This window comes from Agelaius tricolor, unplaced genomic scaffold (genome assembly GCF_023055355.1).
Source record: "Agelaius tricolor isolate 1412-34295 unplaced genomic scaffold, bAgeTri1.0.p SCAF_1, whole genome shotgun sequence".
Classification (NCBI taxonomy): domain Eukaryota; kingdom Metazoa; phylum Chordata; class Aves; order Passeriformes; family Icteridae; genus Agelaius; species Agelaius tricolor.
The window spans coordinates 43,029,316-43,047,558 of NW_027269261.1; the positions used below are offsets into that span (position 1 = coordinate 43,029,316).

Here is an 18,243-nt window from a genome sequence, read left to right on the forward strand (position 1 = left end):
TTTTTCCTCTTTGGTGCCCCTTTGGATGCCCCCTGCTCCTCCATGTTTCCCTTCTGGACCTATGTCACTGTCCCACCTCCTGGTGGGGCAGAAGTAATTCCCCTTCCCATCGCTGGCCCACACAAAATAAAATACAGAAGTGGTGCACAGGGTCCAGCTTGGACAGAGTTAACTTGCTTCATGGCAGCTTATATGCCACTGTTGTTTGCATTTGGGACTGGAAAAGTGTTAATAACAGCACAATTACTTCTGAACATCGCTTCCACAGTACCAAAGCCCTTCAAGATGCTTTTCCAGGATGAGAGGAGAGTCATCCCCAGTCCAGAGGATGAAGTTTAGCAAGCCCTGGTCACCTCCCTCATCTGAGTCACACAGAGTGTTTTGGCCCAGAAAAACTTCATCCTTTGGACCTTGCTATGGAGGCAGCTGGACCCAGAAAAGTGCTAAGCCACATTCCAGTCTCCCTCTGCCCACCCCCTATTTATAGATTAAAGTAAATAATCATATGAGAGTACTGGGTTCTTTCTACTACCTACATGTACATGTGAAGACTGTTTTACCATTTACATAAAAATTAGATCTTTAGTATGTATCATTAAAAAAAATAAACTGTCATTTAGCCAATTAAAGGGAGTTATTTGATAAAACTTGATAAAGCTTCCTGTCAGAAGCTGAGCTGACATGCAAGAAGTCGAGGGCTTACTCTCAACCTAGAGTGAATACAAAGCAACAAGGCTCAGCTTAGACCAAGAAGAGTCTCAGATAGTAACAGTGGTCATTACTATTTGTCACAAGCTAAGCAGAGAGTGACCACAGCTCAGATGACTAAGTGTAACTCCTTAATGACAGTAAATCGAACAGAGCTCCAGGTAGTCAGTCTTTTTGATTATCACAAATCAGAGGATAATACAGTTGGGAAGGAAATTCAATAGGTCAGACCAGGTTGCCCATGGATGGCTGGACAGCAAAACCAATCAAGCAAAGACATACAATCTTCCAAATTTTTTACTTTTACTTCTGCAGCTTTGCACAGTAACCTACTGTACGGCTGTATAACATTAACAAAGTTCTTCAGTTACAAAATGTAAAATAACAGGGTACAAAAATAAGCACTTTAACTGCTTTAATTCTGCTTACCATGTAAGCAAAAGCAGGGGTTTTATCCCTCACTGGCTCTTAGACCAGACTATTGCTTCCATAGGAAAGCACCACGATGTGCCAAAGCCTGAAGCGTGACATCTGCTGCCAAATTGCAGTGAGCTCCCCAAGGCTCCCAGAGAGTTCACCAGGGGCCAGCAGAGGCACAGCAGTTCTGCCATTTGTGGCACAACGCAGGACCAGAACCAACAGCACAGCACATCATCCCTCCCTCCCCAGCTCCCTTTTTCCCCATTATGAAGGCTGGCTGTAGAGGGATAAATGCAATCCATGTTTAGGACCCTCCTCAAGTTCGATTTTACTCGCTATCCCAAGCCAAACAGCAACTGAGCACTGAGTTCTGAGCACTGAGTTCTGAGCACTGCAAGAATCAATTCATAACTGATCACACAGTGCCAGACAGGATTCATCATGCAGTGTACTTTTCCTCCCCCTGCTTCTTTGCTTTGTGGTAGTGGTTGTAATCATTATACAGATCCTTGAAGACCTGCCTCACGCCTGCTGGGAGAGATGCATTTAAGAACTTGATGTCCCGTTCAATGCAAAGGTCAAGGATGTGATATATTCCTTCTGTGAGATGTGTCTTCACAGCTGGATGCAAAGTCACCTGCAAGAAGAACAAAACTGCCTTAAACTTGAAGACAGAAAGGCAAGACAACACCAGTTCCACAGTCAGCATACATTAAATGCTGACAACATTATCCTTTGCAAGAGACCATCTGGAACAGCCCATTAGATAAAATCCAAGATTTTGACTTCTGCAGTATTTTCCTGAATTTTGCAAACATGTTTTGCAAAACAAGCACAGCCCTTGCAGTAAAATCCACAGGAGTACTATACACATTGCTGAGGTGGCAAAGACACTAATCATCCTGGAATCACATGGACACTCCTCAGCACAACTCTAATTAAAAAACCCTAAAATACTTGCCTTGGATTACACATTTCAGTAGATTCTCTATGTCTTGTACAGGCTGTATGCTATTATGTCAGTTTCAAATGAGCACTTTATTTACATTGGGTAGAAACAATTTTAACTTATCATGTAACAATTTCATATTTATCTAACAATTTTTTTCTGAGTACTTCAATGTGCACGCCTTAATAGAAGAAGCCTTCAAAAATCTCAGAAATGTACATTTCCTTAATCTGTTTTAACACCAAGAATCAGGTACCTTGCCTGAAGTCATGCAGAAAGTTGGAGGAATACAAGAAATGACTCAGGACTCAGCACCCTGCTCCTGACATTACCTCTGCTCAACCCCACAACCAGTAGAACTGCCACTAACAACCAGGAACATCAGCGCTGACTCTGGAGCCCTCTGCTGCTCTAGGCTAATTGAAATTTGTCCTGTGCCCACAAATCACTTGCTAAATACTTCACTGCCCAAGACAGTGCTGGCCTCTGGCATCATTGAGTTATTTTTGCTGCAGAACCATGTCTTATCTTTGCTGAATCCCAAAATTAGCTTTATGCCTCCAGATGTGAGCTTCTGCACTCCAGGCATAATGAAAATCACATAAAAAGCAGTCATTAAAATTCAGGCCTCTTTCTTCCTTAGGCAACTAATAAACTTTCTGCTAATGAAGTGCACTCCTCATCACTGTGACAGGCTCCCGCTCTCTTTCTGCCCTAAATGTGGAACAGATAATATGTTTTGTTAGATCCACTAACATAGCAGAGAAAAACATACAGCAGGCACATAAAACTTCTTTTAGATCTGTGACCCTAAAGAGTTGGCATGTGCAAGAGGTTGAAATTTTCCCTTCTCTGTCACTTGATCAATTGGTTTGTTTACAACAGATGCTATTTCTCCCTACACTGCACAATACAGTTGGAGAACAGCTGAGCATCACAGCTCCCAGTGAATGCACTGGGCTGGGTTCTCCCTTCCTAGGGCAGAGGAATGATTGCAGAGAACAAGGACAGGAAAACCCACAGCTATTGGCAATATAGACCAGATGGCCCACTTGGGATAAGCAGCTATCTCAGAGCCGCAGTTAATGGAACTGCATCCCTCACATCACAAATTCATCTGGACCCAAGCCTTACTTGGGCCATTCTTGCTTTGCAGTTTCCTATAAACACCAATAACACCATGGGAAGCAGAGCCAAAGATTTAAACAGCTGCCACTACTGGCTGGCAGTTAATTATACTTGTAAGTGGTTTATGGTCTATACAGTTAGCACAACCAATTTGTCAAGCATCACAGAGCTCTTGATGTGAGACATTAAATGTGTGAAAAGGTATTCCACTATTGCTGAATTAAGCAACAGCTCATAGGCAACAAGCAGAGAGCACTGCCAACAGTATGAAAGAGATGCCACCCACTCCAGTAAGGAATCTTTCTAGATTAATACAAAATAATTTGTGGTATAAGGAGGAAGCACTGAGGGAGGTGTTACACAACCACTTTAGGGCTAAGTGACTGCTTAGGCCAGTAGCTTTCATCAGTTCTAGTTCACAGACCCCTAAAAGGGTTCCAGTAAGTGTGCAGATGCCTACAGAAAGACTTAAATCTACTAACATGCTTTTCTCAGTTATCTTTGATGGACCCACAGGGTCTTCATATCACAGGCAGAAAGCCACTGATCGTGACTCAGAAGAGATGAATGCTTAAAAGAGCTTTTCTCTCCCTCTGCAGAGCAACATGAAAGATGCGTACATGCCCCATTTAAGACAGGCATCTGAGGGCCCTCTTTCCTCTGATATCCATCAATTCTCAGCAGTCTAATGAGCAAATAAATCATCACCTACTTGTCATCTATCCATTCTGTCAGACAGAAAACACTCCTTTGCCACAGTGTCTAGAGGCTCACTACACCAATTTCCCCTTCCACACCCAAAGGTTCCATGCATACATTACTGATCTGTGGTTTCAGCTATCATCCATCACTTTCCATTTCCCAGTGAACATCTTGTACAAAACTTTCCTAGACATCTCATGAGACTGTGTACTCCTGCTAATACTGAGACAAGTGTCCTTTCAACTTAAAAAGGTCGTTTGACAATTCAAGTCAGGCTTTTATTCAGTGATGACCAGATTACAGATTCATAGATGGCTAAAGGGAACAGAAGCTGTCTTAACAGCAATTTTCCCTTTGCTGAACTACTACATTCACTATGTAAACAATGACCAACTAACCAGGAAGAGTAAATAATATGGCTAAAATCTGACATCTCCCATTGTTTTGCTCCCCCATTTCACCCCCCACCAAAAAAAAGAAGAAAAAAAAAAAAAAAAAAGAAAAAAGACAGGCAACAGAGAAGGCAGAGAAGTTTAACCTCTGTAATAACCTTCATGGTTAGTTACACTGGTTACACCACAATCCTTCAGAAACACAGCACCAATTAGGATTTTAGGATTTTCTTTTTGAAGAGGGCCTTAAAACAAAGACTACATTTCCTTTCTGTATTTCAGCCCATGCCCAGGCCAGAACCACAAATAATCAGTTTGCAGGTACTTGCACCACAAACAGCATTCAAACCCTGGTGAAATCTACATCTATTGGGCTGAAGAAAATGACAAGCTGAAATTACCTCTGGATGAGAGAAAACACTGATCTGGCTCTGGCATCCATAAGAGTAGAAGTAGCTGCTTTCAGTAAGAATCAGAATGATATCTTTGGTACAGAAGAAGAATTATTGAAAAGCTAACAATTCTTGCCTTGGCAACATTTTTTTAATTCACTTAATCACTTACACCATATTAAAAGATTTTTTCCAGGAGAATCTTCCACCATTACTTTGCCAGATTTAACTGCTATCAGTCCTGGACAACTGAGACTATTTGGGAGATAAACTTAACTACCAGATGTATAAGGAAGACATTTTTAACAGTGATAGTGGCAAAACTCTGGAACATGTTGTCCAGAGCGGTGGTGGATATCTCAGCCCTGGAAACATTCAAGGCCAGGTTGGATGAGGCTATGATCTATTTCAAGATGTCCCTGCTCATTGTAGAGAAGCTGGACTAGACGACCTTTCAAGGTTATCTTTCAACCTTTTAACCCAAACCATTCTATGATTCTATGAAGAAATGCAACACCCAACATGGCACTAAAGCAAAACAGCTTTGTACCTGGGCACTGTATGGTTTTACCTTAAAAGAAAAAAACCACAGCCCATACCTTTAGAAAATTTTCCAGGAGTTTGGTAAGAAAGATTCTCAAGAACTCTTGCATAATACAAAAGCCTGGATCAAACCTGCATCTCTGTGAGGTATAACAACTGTAACTTCACAAATTTTACAGAATTTAACAGAGTTGCCTTTGGAACAGAAAATCCAGAGCTAGCACAATACTATGACACTTTCAAGATGGATGAGAACATACCTTCTGCAATTCAGTCACATAGTGAGCCACAATGAAGGCAGAAAACACAGTGAAGTCCTCCATTTCTGCAGCAATGTAAGTATACATCCGTTCCACCAAGTGCGCACATTTCAGTATCATTTCAAACTCATCCATGTTGCCTAAAACACAAATGGAGAAGCAGCCTGGCATTTGAGGCTTAAAAACATTAGGAAAAAAACCCCAAAGAATCATTCAGTTTTCCATGATCCTTGAACAACATGAGGCCAAGGACAGCTTGCCTATTTTATCAACTTTTCTTATCAAACCACAGCTAGAGGCCCCCCACAACACACAAAATACATCTCCTAGAGTGGCTACTTTGTAAGAGCATACTGATTCCAATTTCATGTGCACTGCAAGACAAAAATTACTTGTTATAGATGTTGAAGTGCTTACAACAGCGGTTACAGTCCCTTCCACAATTCAGTCCCAACTAGCACTGTGGAGGAGAGAATGAAGAGACAAGAAAATTGTATTCCCTGCCTAGAGAAAATCAGAAGATGTTTCTTAGAAACAGCATAGTAAGAAGGCTCTTTGATGAGTTCTATTATGTGGAATATAGCAGCAAAAGCTGCATCACTGGAGGTATCTAAAGTGAGACTGGTGAGATCAGCTGAGAATTAACTCAGTAGGCAGAGAATGAAGAGAGCTAGTACAAATAAGGGAGAAGGGAAATCCAGAAATTACTTCCAAGTTATCTGTTATAAAAACAGAACAATCCTGCAAAGATAAACAACATCATTTTCAGCTTGAGGATGCCATGTATCTGTAAGCTTCATGTGATGATTACCTTATGCAAACATATTGCAGAAGCAAGAAAATTCAGTTTAACATACCTTTTCCTCTATCACTGAGCCTCAGCTAATATATTCCCCTACAATTAATACATACACTTATATTTGCCCACAGCTGTGGGCAACATGCCAGCTGAGATAAGTCTGAACATGGCACAGGCTGTAGGACATCAGCAGAAAGCTGGGATCCAATCAGTTTCAGGCCACGAAGTCAACTTGTCTCAAAACTCCACTATTAATGACAGAGTATCTGTGTCCTGACCATCTTAATCATTGTGGACATCTCTGACTTGTCTACTTTGACTATGTAAACTTTTAATGACTTCCAGTAATAAGTCTGTTTTTCCCCCTTCCTTTTAGGATATTTAATTACCCTTATTTCAAATCCTTGGCCATACAGATATATAATCTAATCCCAATTGATGCTTCAGATACACATAGAGTTCTCACACTTAGCATAGAATGGTGACAGCTCAGCTCTGTAGTAAACGTAGTTCCAATCTCAAAAAACTCCATTTAGTAGCATCCATTTGGGATTATAACTGACACATATTAGCATGAATCACTGGAGCTCACAGCCACCATGCTTGCAGACACAGGGGTTGATAGGAAGAGCAGAAATTGAGCACAGTAAGCCTTACTACTTCCTGTCTACTTGCCAGCCAGTCAGTGAAGAATAACTTACTCACCAAAAGCAATGCTGCCTGCATGCAGCACTCCAGGAGCCCCAGTCATCTTCCTAAGCCCACAACCACAAAGCTCAGTTTTTCATAAAGGACAGGTAGGAATGACAGTTTCAATGCCACAGCTAGGTTTTGAGGACTTTGTCCTGCTCAGCATCTCCCCTTCTAAAGTGTGTATATATAAAGCAAAGGTGGAAAAGATAAAGTACCTCTGTCTCCTTTCTGGCGCCCTTCATGCATGACAGAAACAACCAGACGATGGAAACTGCTCAGAAAGGATGGTACTGCTTTCAACAGCACCTGAAAAACACATGAAACAAAAACATGTGAGAAAACATAGTAAGGGGAGTGGAGAGGGTAGAAACTATCTTCTCATTCTGCATCCTGAGCCATTTGTGCTTCTAGAATCAATCAGAGAAAAAGGAAACGTTTTCTCCTAACGTAGCATCAGATGCTCATAAGCAATCCACTGCCAAAGAACAACAGTGCAGGCACAAGCAAAGCAGGAGAGCAACTGAAATTATGTGATTTTGAGATTCCCAGCCTTTTAAATGACAAGCAGTACAATGCACTTTCATGCTATCAAGACAAAATATTTCAAAATAATATTAAAAAAATCTAACACTAATATGTGTTCTCTTTCAAACCTTTTCCTCTTCTCCCACCCCATCACAGGTATACCTTTGGATGACACTGCACAATAGAGAAGAGCACTTCATGAACCCCCAGGAAGACACCATGATAGTCCTCTGTCTTCAGATGATCCAGAGGGACTGTTAGAAGAATGCTGAATGCCAACGAAACGTGATGTGGATTCACGAGGATCCCTTCTCCCTGCCTCAGCAGAGCTGCTACAGTCTCTAGAATAGGTATAACTATGACGGAAATCAGTGCCTGGTCCTGACAGGCCTCTTTGGTTTGCAGCTACAAGACAAGAAACAGACTATGAGAAATGCATTAGCCACTTATCATTAGCTGGAACACCAGAAAGCCCTAACACTATGACTGGAGTCAATGGAACGAGACCTGTGGTAGCTGGACTGGCAGGGAGACTCCTGCACCTGAACCATTTTCATGCACTTGTGCCCTGGGTGAGGATTGATGCATTTCAAACAAACACTGCTGTGAGCATAACTGGAATGGCAAACGTTCCCCAGCCTCCTGAAAACCAGCACCTCTTTGCACCTTTCACACCAATCCAATGATGCAGTTCACTCCTTTACATGCATGCAGACCTATCAGAAGGGGCAGAAACTGCAAGCTTGTGATTCCCAGGCACTGCAGAACCAGCTGCTGATAAATTCTTGCCTAGAGATATCATCCTGAGAGAAGAAAAACCTACATCACTAGCTTTATATGCTGTACAAACGAAGGGCAGGAAACTTGGGTTTGATTAGTTTCAGTTAAGTTTCTCTTTCATAATTCAGTGAATTTATATAATTACTTTTTTCTATAAGCATTTGTTTTGTTTTGCTGCTGTTGGCTTCTGCTGCAACACATGGCTGATGGTTATCTTTTCCTTTGGACAGCAGGAAAGACAGGAGACTCTCTACTCTGCAGTCTAACAAGTTTCTCCCAAGCACCATATTACAGTGTAGTTCCATAAAATTACTGTGCATAAGAAATGGATGACCTGCACACTTCACTCACAGGAGATTTACTTGAGGAAGGAGGAGAAAGAGGATCTACACAAAAACGTTCAGATGAATCTGGCATGTGTTTAGTTTTTGTTCTTGTGTGCCTCTGTGCACGTTAGCTGTATCCACTACAAAGTCTGAGATAGGAGGGGTAGGTAATGAAGTTACAATAAAGAGATACTTACAGCTAAAGCTGTGATTATCTGTGGGCTGGCAAACCAGAAAGCTTTCCCTTTGTCTCCACTTAATGGGCAGCTGAGCAACAATTTGGTTAGCGTAACAGCAGACAATACTTCCTGCAGAAAGCAGAAGGATCATCAGTCAGGGGTACAAGGCACACTGGCTCCTTTCAAGTACAGAAAAGCTCTTTCAAGGTCAGTGGCACTTCTGAGCATTACCAGAGCCTTGACACATGAAAGGCCTCCCACCAATACCTCTCTTTGGAAATTGTGAAGAAAGCAGCAGCTCAACAGAATTCAATGCACTGAGCACGCTGACCCAAATGTACTTTACACCACATTTGCTTCACAATCAACTTACTGTACAAAAAAGCTTACATGACTTTTAAGAAAGGAAAGTCTCCTCATAGAACTGCCACTAGGTAAGAGAGGGAAGCAGAGGCAATACAAGGACACTGGTACACCATAAATTAAGAATGCTGCTTTTGGCAGTAGGATTTTTTTAATTGCTAGTTGTTTATACAGACTGATACAAGAAGCATATTGCAAGCTACAATCAGGTGGCAGGAATTATCTGTGCAGTTCAGGAATTCCAGATACACTTTCAAAAAGATGCATCAAGAATTGACACAGCAAATCTGCCTCTCTTCTGACAAATAAGACAGGGCCAGATAATCCCACAAATTTAATCCAAGTGTCATTCTCAAATCACTGGGCTTTCTATGGAGCATACAGCAGACTTTTTTTTTGCCAAAAGTGTTCCATACATCAGCACTGGTGCTTAAGCTTCTCTGAAGAAGGGCGCATAATTTAAAAAGATACTGAGTGCTACCTGCGTATTGTTGAGTAGCCTTTAGAGCAACAAGTACTGAAAGTGCAGGTGCAGTTTTGGTTTTACTTAAAAATGCCAGCACTTCTAAAAGTGCCTTTAACCTTGTAAAGAAGAGCCACAAACACTGACTGCTGGTATCTGCTGTGCAAGAGCTCTGAGCAGCAAGTAGGAAAGAGCTTTCAGCATGGCCTGTAACACCACAGCTGTGTGATTTCTACTGACAATATATGGACTCGAGACTGCTGAGTCCTTAAGATGGACAGAAAGTTTTTTGAGTAGGTTTCCATGATCTTTCCACCTCTCAATGTATATACAGAACATAGCACAGTCAGAAAGCCCTTATCCATGTAAAGTAATTTGACCTGATTACTGAACATAAAGCAGGAAGAACAAAAAATATTTAACAAATCTCATTCACCAACAACCTTTTCTTCAAGATACAGCAGACTGCAGAAGGAAGTTGACAACACATTAAGCTCATGCCTTACTTTAGCCTTCTGCTGCCAAATATTCCTCACTTCCAGTCCCTGCAGCACCAGCCTCATTATGGCATAAAACTCCTCGTCAGAGCAGTTTCCCAGCACCTGGACAAGCACCTCTGTCAGCTCCATCTCCATGCTTTGGATCACCTGGGTTGTAATTGCAGGACCTGCATATTCAAGAGACAAAAACAATCAATTCCCAAGAGGACTTCCACAGGTAAGAATAGGGCAAACTGAAAATAAAACAGTTCTGGGGGTACCTTTTTAACATTCAAATACATAGAGGGCTTGATACTTTACCTTTCTCCCCACTAGTGCAATAACTTGATGATCTCAAGTATATCCTACCCTCAGGTTCAGAGCAGTCATCATACCAATAAAAACTCCTCAGTAATACAGAAAGACTACACCAAAGCAGCTGCACAAGCCAAGGGAGCAGGCTAAACAAACCACAGGTCTTTTCTACAAATGGTGGCCAGAGATGCATCACAAATCATAAAAGCATAAAGCTTTTTCTATGACTACTTAATGGCAATACAAACACTGAGATCACAACTGTACTTCACTTGAACAGTACTCTCCAAAGCAGGGTGTGCACATCCCAGGGTGTGCACAAGACAATTTACTAGGGTGTAGGAATTATAAGTAAAATATCTTTAATACAAAAAGATATTTTAAATAGATTTTACTTCATCTTTATCTCACACTTTTTAAACATTTTCTGTATGTGTGCTTTATAATAGACATAGTGGAGTAGCACATGTATAATTTATAAGTAAGTTATATTCAGGCTGTGTGTTCAATTTCTTAGGTTTTTTTAATGATAGGTGTGTGCAATCAAAAATGTTTGGAAACCACTGCACCAGAGCATGCCAGTAATAAGTCTGACAAATTCCAGCATTTTGAAGAAGTCAAAGAGAACAGTTATTCCTGCCCTGTGTTCATCTCTCCTTCTGAATGAGACAATATAAAGGAGCCATTAGGTCCCACAGCTGGCAGCAGAGGGTTTTCATGTAATTTCCAGCCTTGGCTGTTTATTTGGTGAGGATAAAGGAACCAACATGCCAATATCCCACAGAATGTATCAGAATTACCACATGGTGTTCATCATCCATAACAGTTAGGTAACTTCCACTGTTCTATAAATTCACCTACCAGATACAAAAGCAGATGAGTATTTTACTCCAAGATCTGACCTGGTGCAGATCAGCTGCTTCAGTGGTGCCTACTACACCAATTACACAAGCAGGACACTGCACTTCAGCCCTACCTCCAGTAGTATTACCATGTTCCAGTTACTTTCAAAATGTTCTACCAAGGATGAGTAACTCAGGACCTCAACTTTATTTAAAGATGTTAACATCTATCAGAATTTCATTACCAAACTAGATGGTGGCTGTGGTCCAGTAACCACAATATTGCCTCCTAGAAAATTATCCTGTTATGCATTTAAAAAAGGATAGCCTGCTGTTTTAACACAAGTAAACAAATGCAGACTTTTAAAGAAACTGTATGCTTTGCTAAATGGCTTTTAACACACAAAATTAGCAAAGGATGTGGAGAAAGAGAGTTTTCATACCAGAGAGAAGCTTTTTTATAGTAAAAACAACCATGACTGCAGTTTCCTTTTCAGGATACAGCTCTGGCACAGAGCAGAAGACAGTCAGGAACTGCAATGCAAGCTGAAGGAACTGCAGATTACTCCCTGCACAGGGCAGCTCTTTCAGTATCTGAGAGTAAAACTCTTGGTACAGTTTAACACGGGGCCGCTTCAAAAACCCACTGGGCTCCTTCTGCCAGTCCTTCTTGACAGGATGGCTCAGATCTGCTTTGAGGAGAGTAGTGACAGATGGTATGAATGCCACAGGCAAAGGCTGGTTTGGGGTGCTACTCTGAAGCCCGTGTTCAACAGTTCTGACCATCTGCAGAACCACTGGTTCCAACAGAGCACAAAACACATCCACAGAATGCAGCTTCTTTTCTGGCAGCTGCTGGAGGTGCAGTGTGACAACATGACAGAGTGTGGTGAATGCTGTGAGCAGCAACTGCTCAGCTGCGGGATTCCAATTTTTCCAGTCTATGCTTTTGGCTGCACCTGTGTCTGGCCTGCAGCTCACCAGGAAAGACATGAACTTTTCCAAGTTGAGCTTCACACTTTGTCTTCTTTCAATAATCATCTGAAGAAAGTTTTCCAAAAACTCTTGGACTTCCTGGACATACTGTGCCCAAACAGGACCAGTCAAGACATCAGTGAAGAATTTGCAAGCTGTAAGCTGGGAGGTCATGACAGCCTCAAGAACATCACTGGCATGTAACACCTTAAGAACAGAGTTGGAGTTCCTGCCAGCTTGCAGGCACCTCAGGAGGTGAAGGCAAGTACTTAAAACCTTCAGCAATAACAATTTGCTGCAAGAGACACTAGCCCTGGTATTAACTAGCAGGGACAGCAGCACCAGAAAACACCGAGTACAGTCAGAGGGAAGAAAACTGTCTAATTTCAGGAGAGAAACAATTTCTAGCAAATCCAGGCATCTTTGTAGTTGACGTTCTTTCAGGATGACAGGGCAGCCATTTTTTGCTAACAATACTATACACTGGGCAACTTTCTCCAGTGTTTTCCAAGAGGAGCTCAGCTCATCCTTCTGCACCTTGTTTTCTGATGGTACTTCCAATGGGTCAACAGTTTTGAAAGAAGCCAGAATTTCTTCATGCCAAGGAATATTAGTCACTGACAGCTGCTGCAGTGGCAGATCTACTGAATCCCTGGTAGCAGTGGGCAGCACCACAGCAAACTGATGAATAAGATGAGTCAGAAAAGCACAGTGCAGGACCCTCATTTCTGGTAGAAGAGAGCTGTGGATGAAACCAAGGGATATCTTTGCAATGCTGATGGAAGACTCCTGGTCCATGGCAGCTTTCTGAGCTTCAGCCAACATCAACGTTTCTAGAAGCACATTTGCAATGTACTCAACATCTTTTAAGGAAATATACGGCAACAGGATGGTCAGGTTGGATATGACAAGGTGCCAGTGTGCTGTGGGGTAGCTAAGCTCAGTTATTGCACTGATATCTCCATCCCACGGTTCAGATTCTCCTCTACTCATGGTGGATCTCCCAGACTCCAGGATGAAAGCTGCAGCATGCTGCAAGGCCTGTAGGTCAGCTTCGGTCTGCATTAACATCATCTTCATTTTCTGAAGTGTGAGCAGTTCTAAGCAATATTTACTAGTGGAGGCAAAACTATTTGCAAGTTCCATAACTCTCCTCCAACTCTGGTCCTTCACACCAGGCAGAAAAGCTGAAATGCCCCAGTGCCTTGCAGCAGGTTTAGTAACAGCAGTTTCAGCTGATGGAGACACATATTTACTGCAGCTAACACCAAACAGAGCATCTACCTCAACCCAAGTGTAAACAAGGAGGAGAGCAGCATCACTGGCCTTTCTTAGCCAAAGCTCTGACTTTTCTTTCTCTCTCCTAGGAGCCTGCAGCAGCTCCATCAGTGGCTGAATTATTCCCTTCTGTATGTTTGCCATCAAATGCTGAGTGCGAAGCACCACAGGGGAAGGAGTGACATCATCCAGGCTCCTCATGTTGAACAGAAAAGCATGCAGCACCGAGCACACTGACATCAGCTTCAAGGCCATGTCAACTGACCCTTCAACAGCTGGAATGATAAGGGTCTGGCATTTCTCCACAAAGAGACACAGAATGTCCAGAATCTGGTTGGGTGGCAGTTCAAGAAGGCACTCACGAAGCTTTGCTGTCAGGCCAGCAGAGAAGACAGACGGCCTCAGTTCATCCACAGCTGGCCGGCAAATGACTGTCAGCACCTCTTCAAAGAGCCGTGGGAACTGCCGCAGCTTGGAGTAGATCTGGAATATGGTGCTGATGAGAGTCTCCTGTGGCTTCTTTGTACGCGGCTCAGAGGTCTCTGCATCAATCCAAGCTGATGACACCAAGTCATCCAGGTCTGGCTCTACTATAAGGTGGTTTAATGACATCAGGAGTTTGAGACACCTGAACCAAGCAGGGATGGAAGCTTGGGAGTGTGTCAGCAGCATCTGTGCTAGCTTCCTGTAAAACCCAAATTGCACCTCCTTGTGCCGGATACGGTCACTGGCGACATTATAGATGTCATTGCTGAGCACCAAGTTCAGAAGCTGCTCCAAAGCAAGCAGTTCCATGCTCCAGTCCACAGGGAAAAGTCTATCACTCTTCCCCTCCTCTTGCAGGTCAGAGAGCCTGAGACAGCCAAAAAGCCTGCTGAGCATGTGGAAACACACAAGGTGGTTTTCTGCCTTACAGTACGAGTCCAGAAAGAGCTTATACAGCAGGGACACCGAACCAGCCACAACCGCTCCATGGAGGGCAGGTTCACACAAGTCACTGCCCAGCTTGGTCTGCACTGTGTTGACCGGTAGCAGAAGAGTTTTCCAAGCTCCTTTCTTCTTCTCCTGGGATTCCTGCTCTGACAGCAGCTCTTCTTTGTAGGATGAGAAAAGCTCAGGCTGAAATAACCCAGCCTGCAGCAAAGTCTCTATTTGGCTTCGTATTTCTCTGCTCAGGTGCTGACACACATGGTTATCATCCGCTTGTGTCCAGCTCCTCACAGTCAGCAAGTGCCTCAACAGCAAACATGGCTGGAGCAAGTGACTTGTCACTCGCCCAAACACACGGTTTGGGTTGGTTTGCTGCCTCTGGATCAGGAGGTACTGAGCAAAGGTAAGATGGAGGACATTGAACAACTGGGAGCCCACAGCATCATCAGAAGCCAGTTGCTGACATGCCAGCTTGGATAGCTTGTTGAGGAGATCAACCAAAAGTTCACACTTTGCTGTGTAAATGATGGACAGTGAAGGAGTAGAAAGGATGCCACTGGAGCAGCTCAGCACAGTGCCAATGTTCTGCTGTGTCTTCTCAGAATAGGCCTCTGATAACCTTTTGTTTATGATCTGAAAAAAGAAACAAAAACAAACCCCAAAACCAGTCAATTTAGCATACAAAGATAAAGCCCATCATAATGAACCAACAACACCTTCTGTGAGCTGTGGCTGCAAGGGGACGTGCCAACAGCTGCTGCTGGGCCTCTCACATCACAGGTTTCAAACTAGAAGCTCCACTGTCCTTGCATTTGTTTGCAGCACCAGATGAGTAAGGAAGCCCTCATGCACACTACTGGCAACAGCATAAGACAATCCATACTTGATACTAATAGTTCATCCTGCAGAAATGGAGTAGGGGTAAATTTCTTCCCTTCTTGAATGGTCCCCAAAATTACACTCCCAATAACAACAAACCTATACACAAAACACATCCCTGCTCTGATACAGGGGGGTTATTTAGTAAGAATGTCCATGCCTAAATATCATCTTTATATTTGAAAATGAGACAGTTTCTGGTCCTGGTATCTGGAATGTGAAGCACTATTATCTTTTCTCTGTGAGGGATACACATTTCTAGAGAAATTATGCTGCATTTCTCTTCCTTTTCTCAAACTTTATGTGTATTTCCCTGCTGTTTTCTTCTTCAAACCAGAAGATTGATTTTTACTCACTCCCTTTTCTCACCTTCAGATAATGTCTGCAAACAAACTCAGTAACAATTTTAAAATCTATGTCTATTTTGTTAAAAACCATACCTTACACCTTATCGTGGATGGTTCATCTCCTCAGCTGCAACAGTGATGGACTAAAACAGACCCTTAAATTCTTCCCACTGGACCCCCTACCACCTCTGTCCTTGTTGTTCAGGGTATTATACCTCTGACCTGATCTTCATCCAGATAGGTTTTCACACATAGACCACATTTAAATTTGGCACACTTTCTGCATAACATCTCTGAAACCCCAATTTCATCCAACCAATTCTCCATACTTCACAGTTCCATTTCTACATGTAAAAACAATCTTTTCTTGCTTCCCTTCAATCTGATCAAAATTAAAAGGATCATTTTCCCAGTCATTTTCACTGCCTTTGCAGCCACTCACTAATTCCGCCATTTTTAACCTTAGCACTGCACAAATATAAAATTATTGCAGGACAGAAATAGAGAAACTTTCAGTACAGGTCCTGCAAACTATCAGACTAATACATATTTCATGCAACATCTGACACTGTGAGGAAGAGTCAAGTACTGTAAGAGATACATATTGCTATCCAGAATTTTACCAGATATTCACAGTCATAGTTACCTCTGCAATTGAAAAACTGAGACCAACTGTCTTCCCACTCTTTAAGAGATCCTGTAGTCTTTTACTGTGGATAACATTGTCAAGATATGCCCAAAGTTTTTCAACAACTTCATCCTCCAGTTCATGTTTCTTGTTGTAATTGGAAACCAATGCTTGGCTTACCCAATCGAGTAAAACCTGTTAACAGAAGGGAAAACAAGAAATCTTTAACAACCCCCAAGCAAAAACAGGACAAAAGCAGTACCTCCTCACAGTTAACAGCATTTGTATCTTGAGAACTGTGCTACATCCAAGCAGAACAGCCTCTGAGTGAGCAAAGAAGTCTGGTCCCAAAGGTTTCAATTCCTAAGAGCTTACACTCTACACCAAATGTTGGACCTGTGCTTGCATGTACCATCCCAAAACAGCTTTCAGGAGTGAACATCTTTACTCTCACAACATCCTAATTCTAACAGTTCATACTGGTTGCAAATGCAATTTTTTAAATCAGTGCTCGGGGAATCAGCTGGTTTTCACTTTCTGACAGTTGCTATTCCACTCACATCCTTCTCTTCATATGTTTAAATTCACTACCTAGAAATTCAAGCCTAGGAATTTAGATGGGTGCAAACTAGAAAAGATTGAAATCTACTAATTACTGTTTTTAAACTGAAGTTGTGGTGTATGGCTAAGTTTAATATTTTAAGTAACTTGTTATTTCAAAACTTCTTGTTTTGAAATAACAAGAACCTGAAACACAGATCTCAGATGTGCAAACCCTAGGCCTGAAAGTACTACCAGGGCTGGAGGAACAGGACAAGACACCCCTAACCCAGGGAAACACTGCACAGACCTTCAGCAAACAGGGTCAAACAAAAGGCTTAGGAGACAGTGTGGGTTCCATGAAGAGAAAGCCAAATCACCCTCCAAGCAGCAGTCCATGAATGGACTCATGTGTGCTCTTTGCTCATGCACAGCAAGTTCTGAGCACCAGAGAACACACACACAGCCTCAGTCAGTCCTCCCATCCTCAAGTTCTTGTTTTTAACTACGCCCAAAAGCATCTGACTTCAGAGCATCCTGTACTGGACATAAAACCAATGGAAATGACAGCTCTAAAGACGATGATTTCTCGTCTCTCCGGAAGACAGAAGAAGAAGAAGACAGAACACAGGCACTACTCTCTCTAAAAGAAAGTTTCTTCCATCCTGCACGAATGCAGGGCTTTGGGCTGAAGCCACCTGCAACATGTCGTTATGAAAATATTTCCTGTAACGACAAAGAAATCAAGAGCTGATCACAATCCTAAACCAGTGCTATATTTACAGTGCTAACCGCTAGCTGGAAACTAGATCTGGATTTTAAGAACTAATTCATCCATAGCAGCAATCCGCCATCGGTATTTCCTTCTTTCATCACTGTTCACCATTGAAAAGTACTCACTTGCTCCTTATTAGGCAGGACGCACTGGTGAGAAATCCACGCGAACCGGGCTAGTTTGAGTTTGTCCTCCCAAGAAGTCTTGGCGCTTTTGAGCTTCAGGTAAATCCCGGAGTAGATGGCTGCCATGGGGGCGTCCCGTGGGCACAGCGAGGAGGCAGACACGCGTCTGGAAGAAACGCCGAGCAAGGGAAAGGCGGTCGGACGGGCAGCGGCTCCGCACCCGGCACTCACCCGGCACTCACGCACGTGGCACCGCTCGGGGCCCGAGCGCCCCTCCGCCCGCCAGCCGCCCACGGCCCCGCTCCCCAGCGCCCACCTCTCCCCCACCAGCCCCCGGTCCCACTCACCTTCCCCTCCGCCCGCAGGGCCGTCACTGCCCGCTCCCCGCTCCCGGTACGGCGGGGCCCTGCCCGCCGGCCTCCGTCCCCGCCAAGCCGCGCCAGCCGAGCGCCGAGCCCGGGAGGCGGCGCGCTGGGGCGAGCCCGCGCCCATTGGCGGCCAGAGGGCG

The 18,243-nt window shown here is 43.2% G+C and overlaps 1 protein-coding gene across 2 annotated transcripts; it reads right to left on the bottom strand.

Annotated features, from left to right (window-relative positions):
• Window positions 1-987: 987 nt before the first annotated feature.
• Window positions 988-18,217, bottom strand: URB2 (URB2 ribosome biogenesis homolog). 2 transcript variants are annotated; one of them, XM_071431610.1, is made up of 10 exons: window positions 18,083-18,217; window positions 17,736-17,901; window positions 16,314-16,490; window positions 11,702-15,074; window positions 10,129-10,289; window positions 8,815-8,925; window positions 7,674-7,916; window positions 7,202-7,292; window positions 5,495-5,634; window positions 988-1,765 (listed from the first exon to the last, which is right to left on the bottom strand). In XM_071431610.1, exons 2-10 carry the CDS (start codon window positions 17,859-17,861, stop codon window positions 1,568-1,570), a joined length of 4,620 nt encoding a protein of 1,539 aa, XP_071287711.1. In that variant the 5' UTR covers window positions 17,862-17,901; window positions 18,083-18,217; the 3' UTR covers window positions 988-1,567. The 2 variants fall into 2 exon arrangements, 1 of the variants encoding a protein (XP_071287711.1); XR_011679907.1 differs by lacking the exon at window positions 988-1,765 and having other exon boundaries at window positions 5,587-5,634; window positions 7,674-7,935.
• Between the last annotated feature and the right edge of the window lie 26 nt (window positions 18,218-18,243).

Excerpts from the sequence above, each read along its gene's own strand:
- URB2 (XM_071431610.1), bottom strand. The coding sequence starts at position 17,861 with ATGGCAGCCATCTACTCCGGGATTTACCTGAAGCTCAAAAGCGCCAAG. Across the intron at positions 8,926-10,128 it reads TTTGGCAGCAGAAGGCTAAA|GAAGTATTGTCTGCTGTTAC; the intron begins GTAAGGCATGAG and ends TGCTTTCTGCAG. Across the intron at positions 5,635-7,201 it reads GCGCCAGAAAGGAGACAGAG|GCAACATGGATGAGTTTGAA; the intron begins GTACTTTATCTT and ends TTTGTGTTTTAG.